An 8,830-nucleotide genomic window follows, 5' to 3' on the forward strand; every position below is an offset into this window, starting at 1 on the left:
GCTCTGAAAAATTATATATATATATATAAAATTGTTAATATGTGTTGATTTTTGTCTGTATTTATTGTTAGTGTCTGAATAATTAGTAATTTTAGGGAAGAATAAATGATTTCAGACAGATTTATTATTAGTACAGCAGAGAATTATGAGTATTGTTTTAGTTCACATGGCTTGCATTTATGTAAATATTATTTTTTATACTTTATGAATAATTTGCCAAAATTACAGCTTGATTGGAAATGATGCACAATGACAATTTTCTGATATTTACCATTATTTTTCTTTTATTTCACTCTTTGTTTAGATAATCATATGTGTAGTAATATTTTTAAGATGAATTTTCATATTTTGCAATTGAAAGTTTAAGTCTGCTATTTTATTATTATAGTATAGTATTTATTCATATTTTAGATTTGTTTATATTTTCATGTTAATAGTAGTTTAAGTTTTAGTAATTCTATTGTGTGCTTTTGTCATTTTAATGAGCATATTTATATTTTATTTTAATGCTGATATTTTCCATACAGTGACAGTTAATGAGAAAATTAGCTTTGAGAGTTTCAGTGTGTAAAACAGCTAAACTTGTGTTTTCCACAGAAGAAAGAAAGTCTTACAGGTTTGCAGAAATTATGACAGAATTTCCATTTTAGCGGAACAACATCTGGAATAGTTCAGGAATGTGTCATATAACAGTGATTGTATAATGTGAATCTGTGGATGTGTTTCATCCATTAGTGTTCGACTGAAGCTCTGCTGTGTGTCTTGCAAGACCTGAGACTCATGGAGGAAAACCTGCACAGGTGAGACCAACACACACACCGTTATTCTGTTAAAGATATTGGGCCCTATAAAGGTGATCTTACACCCGGAGCAATGCAGCGCCAGACGCGACGCAAGTGTGTTTTGCTAGTTTCAGCCCGACGCAATTTTCATTTTCTCGTCCTGCGCCACATTGTTTAAATAGCAAATGCATTTGCGCTCATCTGTGGCCTATGAGCTGCTGGTCTGAGAACGAGTGTGTGTTCAGGCGCATTGATGGACCGTTGTTATTTTGAGGAACTGTAATAGACTAAGACAATGACCTACTGAAACCTGCTCTAAATTAAACAGCACTTTTTTTTTTTTTTTAAAGAGCGCGTTAGTAATATGAGCCTATTGGCGGGTCCACAACACTCTGCTTATTACACACACACTCACACACTCTGCTTATTACACACACACTCACACACTCTGCTTATTACACACACACACACACACACTCTGCTTATTACACACACACACACACACACTCTGCTTATTACACACACACTCACACACTCTGCTTATTACACACACACACACACACTCTGCTTATTACACACACACACACACACTCTGCTTATTACACACACACACACACTCTGCTTATTACACACACACACACACTCTGCTTATTACACACACACACACACTCTGCTTATTACACACACACTCACACACTCTGCTTATTACACACACACACACACACTCTGCTTATTACACACACACACACACTCTGCTTATTACACACACACACACACTCACTCTGCTTATTACACACACACTCTGCTTATTACACACACACTCTGCTTATTACACACACACACTCTGCTTATTACACACACACACACACTCTGCTTATTACACACACACTCTGCTTATTACACACACACACTCTGCTTATTACACACACACACACACACTCTGCTTATTACACACACACTCACACACTCTGCTTATTACACACACACACACTCTGCTTATTACACACACACTCACACACTCTGCTTCACTCTGCTTATTACACACACACACACACTCTGCTTATTACACACACACACACACACTCTGCTTATTACACACACACTCACACACTCTGCTTATTACACACACACTCACACACTCTGCTTATTACACACACACACTCACACACTCTGCTTATTACACACACACACACTCTGCTTATTACACACACACACACACTCTGCTTATTACACACACACACACACACACACTCACTCTGCTTATTACACACACACTCTGCTTATTACACACACACTCTGCTTATTACACACACACACTCTGCTTATTACACACATACACACTCTGCTTATTACACACACTCACACACTCTGCTTATTACACACACACACACTCTGCTTATTACACACACACACACACACACTCTGCTTATTACACACACACACACACACACACACACACACACACACTCACTCTGCTTATTACACACACACTCTGCTTATTACACACACACTCACACACTCTGCTTATTACACACACTCTGCTTATTACACACACACACACACACACACACTCTGCTTATTACACACACACACACTCTGCTTATTACACACACACTCTGCTTATTACGCACACACACACTATGCTTATTACACACAAACACACTCTGCTTATTACACACACACACACACACTCTGCTTATTACACACACACACACTCTGCTTATTACACACAAACACACTCTGCTTATTACACACACACACACACTCTGCTTATTACACACACACACACTCTGCTTATTACACACACACACACTCTGCTTATTACACACACACACACACACACACTCTGCTTATTACGCACACACACACTATGCTTATTACACACAAACACACTCTGCTTATTACACACACACACACACTCTGCTTATTACACACACACACACTCTGCTTATTACACACACACACACACTCTGCTTATTACACACACACACACTCTGCTTATTACACACACACACACTCTGCTTATTACACACACACACACACACACACACACTCTGCTTATTACACACACACACACACTCTGCTTATTACACACACACACATACACACACTCTGCTTATTACACACACACACACACACACACACACACACACACAAACAGGGCAGCAGCACACAAACATGCCAAATAAAAATAAAAGGATTACAATGTAAAAGATTAATATTGTGTACATAAAGATATTGTGCACTTAAAAGCGCAACTGGCTTTTAAAGGGAATAGATGAGACTCTGATTGGTTTATTTCCCGTTACGCCCAAAACACACCATTACTCATTAAGAGAATAGAGACGACACTCTCGCCGACCATTTTTCCCGTCGTTAAACTAGCCAAAGTGGATTCAGACGCCCTAAGTGAACTTTAGACCATGAGCTTAGATCCTTCAAATAGGGCCCATTATCTTCTATTCTTCTGGAACAAGAACAAATGTGGGCGGGACTTGATTTTGTCTGAGGGGAATTGATTGGATGATTGGATGGTAGTGGGTTGCTATTGGCTGAGTGACAGGTTGCCCCGCCCTCATCATCAGAGAAGAGATGTCGCTGTGTCCCTTTGAATTAACAGTCTCTCTGACCCGCAGTGGCCTGATCCTGAATCCCAGAATCCTGCTGGTGACCCACGACCTTCCCAGCAGACTCTTCCAGCAGTGGAACTACACGCTGTTGAACGAGAACGAGTCTGACGGCCGGCGTGCGATCGACTCAGAGGACCAGAAACTCGTGAGCGAAACTCTGAGTCGGGTTCTCCGGCTCGGGCGTCTCCTCCTCAACACAGCAGAACAGATGAAGGTGCACAACATTACACATGAAGAACTTTTATTCGAGGAAAAAACATTTAAATATGTCATTTTGGTGTTCAAAGATGAGTTTTAAGGGATAAAATGATTGACTACAGGGGGACTTTAAGAAGTGTCAGGGATGTGGATTCTGACGTGTGTGTGTGTGTGTGTGTGTGAACAGGGATCTAAAGTGATTCCAGATGAAGTCCTACAGGACGTGTCAGATGTGATCCCTCCACAGGCCGCAGTGTGTCGTCTGGTCCAGATGGAGGCGCTGTTGAGTCCTGCGCGCTACATGAACACATATCATTCACCACTCCACCAGCCGCTGGACTCCGGTAACACACACACACACACACACACACACACACACTGCCTAATGATGCAGTGATAAAGGCAATAATTGTTTTTCTGCAATAGTAACATGGCCTGTTTTACTGAATGTGTTGTTTTGTCATCTGTTGTGTGATCATTTAAAGGACACGTTTTCGGGAGTTTTCGTCCCACAACAGTGTAGGTTTGGATTTAGGGGAGGTATGACATCATGTTTTAACCCCTGCATGCGTGCATGTGAAGAAACGACCGTTTCAACCAAAAACAAACCACTTCTCAGATGTTCCTCCCTAGAAAAACACCCAATAATATACAGCTAACAAAAATATCTTCAGAGAATGTTTTGGTAACGTTATGAAAACGCTATTTCTGAATGTTCTCTGAACATTTTTTTTTTCGGTTGTGCAAATGTTAAGTGAACATTCCATTTCATCATTCAAACATAATGGGAACGTTACTTTTGAATCTTCTCTGAACGTTCCGAAATAAGTTGTTACATTTAAAAAAAATTACAGGAACGTCCAACTGAAAGATTTCAGAAAAAAACATTCCATGAATGATGTACAAATATTTTTGTGCTGATGTTTTGGGACTTCCGTGAAGTTGGCACCCCATAAAACGAAATAATCTCCAAAACTATGCCATTGGTTTGTGCTGGTTTGTGTCGCAAAAACGAACGTTTGTGCTGGTTTGGTGTTTGAGATATTGAACATTATTTTTTTGGTTGTGTTACGTCACTCTCCACCCCATGTCGTTCAAATCGCTCCAAACCGGTGTCATTCGTTTGTGCTGGTTTGTGACGTTAAAACAAACATCTATTTTCCTTTCGCAGATATAACAAATTTAAAGGGGTGGTAAAACATTTTTTCGAAGGCTTGATTGTTTTTGTGGGGTGCACTGTAAAATGTGTTCATGCTTCGTTTTAAAAAAATTGCATTATTTTTCATATATTTTACCTTTATTCTACACTGCTCTGTCCCTCCTCCAAAACCATAGATATATACACTAGATGTCGCCTTGGGGTTCTAAGCATGCGTCTTTTATTTCCGTTAGACCTTTTCCTACATTGACGCTGATGCATTAAAGAGGAGGGGCTCCCCTGTTCCATGATGGCGGCTCTATTGACGCATTCGTTCCAATCATAGACAGTAAAAGAAATGGACACAGCGACCCCATTGATTTCAACGGAGAAGCCTGAAGCCCGATTAAAGCACTCACTTCCTGATGGCTGAGCGACTGCGCAGGCTCAAACTGAGCTTGACGACAGTCTGACAGTTGTAAATCTTCTAGTAGCTGTGCCAAGACAAATCTGAATCACCTAATTCCTCAAAAACGTTGTTGAAATATTTTTTCCTGTTGCTTTTATGGACTCTATCTATGGGCTTCTCCCTTGACTTTATGCCTCTATGTCCCCCCGATTGCCTCATAGACAGTAAAAGATTGCCTGCGAGCTTCTCCTCCTGTCTATACGGTAATTTCTCTATTGTGCGACAGAGAGTCGCGTGGTTATGACGCAATCGTTAGCCTATTTTTACAAAAACGGCTTCTACGGGGCCATAACATAAGATACAAAGTAATGGAGCCTTTTATACATTGTCGTGTTTCTTTAGAAATAAATAATGGACAAATTAAGTCTTTGGACGCCTCAGATGTAAAGTTATTCGCCGTCAAAGTGACGCCAAAATGAATGGGAGTCAATGCAATGCTAACAGCAGGTGAAGTTCTGCTACAATGGCGGCTCCCGCGAGGCTTCAGTTTCCGGCTGATGGATTACCCGCTTGGTTCCAATGAACTGCCGTAGCCAAGGCGACATCTAGTGTATATATCTATGGTAAAAACGGTCTGATGGTTTCCGGGTTCTATGAAGCAAGTCCCTCAAATATACGCAATGGGCTCAGATTGGTTAGCTGGCCCAGTGTGTTGTGATTCGCTAACCGCCTAGTGCACGTTTTTCGGAAACGTCACGCCCCTTACCTTTAGTACTTTGTGCTTTGGTGTATTATAAACAATGGCGTCAATAAAACCAATCGGACCCAGAGAATGTTAGTGAAGATGATCGAGCAGAACCTGTTCAAGAACGGCTGTTAAACGACGTTTCAGAATGGTTTGTTTTTTGTTGTTGTTGTCGTCTCATACTTTTTAGATACGCTGTTATTTAATTGTACTAATCATTATAGTTGATGTTTAATTTATAACAGTAACGAATGTTTGTCTATTAACAAAAGTGTATTCAAGAACATTTTTTATTAAAAAATATATCATTGATATCTGTCGACAGAACTATTAACCCAAAAAGAACACTAAACATTGGATTTACTACAGTAGCCAAATCAAACACAGAACCATGTTAAGCGTGCCTGTAGATAAACAAGCATATAGATAAACAATACATAAAAGCTCTAATCAAAGAATAATTTACACTAATTCCAAGTTCGCTGTTGAGATTAAAAAAAAGTTTGTAACGTTAGGTGTTTGTCGAATAACGTTAAGTATGAATGAGCATTTAACAAACTGGTTTGCAGAGCCAAACAGCGTTGTCATTTGTTTACTTCTTTGCTACAATGTACAATTAACAATACGAACTATTACAGGAAAACACATCAACGAAAAATAAATCATACTTACAGGTTGTGACCCATAAACAACAGCTTCTGTTCTTAAAGGGATAGTTCACCCAAAAATGTAAATTCTGTCAGTATTTACTCTCCCTCATGTTGTTCAACCCCGTAAGACCTTCGTTCATCTTCGCAACACAAATTTCCCTTGTTCCCAGAAAAGTTATTAAAGACATCGTTAAAATAGTCCAAGTGACTACAGTGGCTCAATCTTAAGTTTATCAAGCGACGAGAATACTTTTTGTGCGCAAAAACAAACAAAAATAACGACTTTATTTCAACTATTCATTTCCTTCTCTGTGGGCCTCGAGTGAGTTAGCGTAGTGTGATAGCGTAGTGTGATAGCGTAGTGTGATAGCATAGTGTGATAGCGTAGAGCTACGTCACACGTAGGCTCACTATTGGCCGACGCTGGTCATGTGTGTGATGCGTGTGACGTACAACACAGAAGCGCTGCGCTGTTACACTAGTGAACTCACTCGAGGCCCACAGAGAAGGAAATTTTTAAGTACAGTTACATAACTGTCCACCCCATATGATCTAAATCGTTGCAAAACTGCATGCCGTTCATTTGTGCTCGATTTGTGCCGTTACGATGAACATGATATCTTTTTCCCCTCCTTAGAAATAACACATTGGATTCGGGACAGTGACGTCACTCTCCACCACATGCCGTCCAAATCGCCCCAAACGGAGCCTTTATAAAATCACCAATGCACTATGATATGTGATGTACTGTCAGTACTCTGGCTGCAGGCTACGTGTGACTGAGGCTTTCATTTTGTCCAATAAAAAAAAAAAAAAAAAAGTTGTGTACTGTCTTAAGCTTTCTGAATACTTCAGCTTCAGCTTACAGACATTTAAAGTCTTTCTGCCCCTTAAAAACATTTGTTTACCCTAAGCACTGCATAGTGGGAAAACAAAACAGGAAAAGCCTGGAATCTGGCTGTGAAAAAGGTAAGCATGTGCTCTGAGATAAAATACAAAAAAAAAGTACTAAAATCATGTGTGCAGGTCAATACAATTTACAGGATAATTTGAACAAAAAAAAAAAAAAAAATTACAGACAAGTCAAAGATGTGAAACTTTTTCTTAATTTTGGGCAATCGAGTAAATGTATCATGTTCAAATGATCCTCCATTGGTCACATTAATAAGAGTAGACCTATGACCTTCTTATGCCATGCCATAAAATACCTTAAGTTATTAGTTATGTTATGTACAGTGTACTTTTCATGGCAAAAAGCTTGATGTTATGCAGAAGAAAGCATATACAGGTGTTCCATTTAATCCTCTGAAGTCATATAATTAACTTTACATTGTGAACAGACTAAAATTTATCTAATTCACAGAAAAGATTGTCACCCATCCTGTACTGGCCAAGTTCAGTTATTGCTACTTTTCATATAACTGGAGAATGTGTTGTCTTTTCCAGCTCTTTTGTAATGATTTAGTTGATTTAGTTCACAAAAGGATTCTTAGTAAATCTTTTTCTGACTTGGTGATCCATATCACTGGAATGAAAGATTAACGCTTATGCATTTATAGTGTGTATATAAACAAATATATATTTTACAATGACATTATAATTATACATGTACATTAATATGTTTTGAATAGAATTACGATTACTGTAGGCTAATATATGTAGCAGGGCATTTAGTTAGCCTACTTTTCAAAGGACAATAATAAAGTGTCAGTGTATTTCATTAGACTTTAACTTTGCCAGCTATAAAAAATATAGCATTTCCTCACGTTTTACCTCTGATTTTTAGTGACAGTCGATATGCATGGGCCACTGGCGATGACAGTTATCAATTAAATGCTGTTCTTTTTAACTTTTTATTCATCAATGAATCCTGAAAAAAGTACCACAGGTTCCAAAAAACATTGAGCACCACAACTGTTTCCAACATTGATAATAAATCAGCATATTAGAATGAATTTCTGAAGGAACATGTGAAACTGAAGTTAGGGTTAGTAATGATGCTGAAAATTCAGCTTTGCATCAGAAATAAATGATATTTTTTAAGTAGGCCTATATTAAAATAGAAAACCATTATTTTAAATTGTAATAATTGTTTTCTGTATTTTTAATCAATCAAATAAATGCAGGCTTGAAGCACATAAGAGGCTTCTTAAAAAAATAAAAAATAGTAATGTGTTAATTTTTGACTGGTACTGTACTATTATCAAAAATCACCATTTCTCGTGTTGTTGTCAGCCTACACTTCACATCATAGGCCTGTAGGTGGCGCCTGGGCTTC

General features: G+C 38.6%; 1 protein-coding gene across 4 annotated transcripts in view; it reads left to right on the forward strand.

Annotated features, from left to right (window-relative positions):
* tex47 (testis expressed 47) overlaps positions 1-7,429 on the forward strand; it is a 19,441-nt gene extending 12,012 nt beyond the window's left edge. The window contains exons 4-8 of one of the 4 annotated variants that reach the window (XM_077230816.1): positions 736-800; positions 3,419-3,626; positions 3,798-3,954; positions 4,096-4,150; positions 7,190-7,425. In XM_077230816.1, coding sequence (XP_077086931.1) covers positions 736-800; positions 3,419-3,626; positions 3,798-3,954; positions 4,096-4,133 — 468 coding nt within the window. In that variant the 3' untranslated portion in view covers positions 4,134-4,150; positions 7,190-7,425. Of the gene's footprint in view, positions 1-735; positions 801-3,418; positions 3,627-3,797; positions 3,955-4,095; positions 4,151-7,189 lie in introns of all 4 variants that reach the window. The other 3 variants (XM_077230817.1, XM_077230815.1, XM_077230814.1) reach the window with 3 other exon arrangements.
* The last annotated feature ends 1,401 nt before the right edge of the window (positions 7,430-8,830 follow it).

The sequence above is a fragment of the Siphateles boraxobius genome, unplaced genomic scaffold (genome assembly GCF_051911475.1).
Source record: "Siphateles boraxobius isolate OS27281-9 unplaced genomic scaffold, OSU_SipBor_1 151, whole genome shotgun sequence".
Classification (NCBI taxonomy): Eukaryota; Metazoa; Chordata; class Actinopteri; order Cypriniformes; family Leuciscidae; genus Siphateles; species Siphateles boraxobius.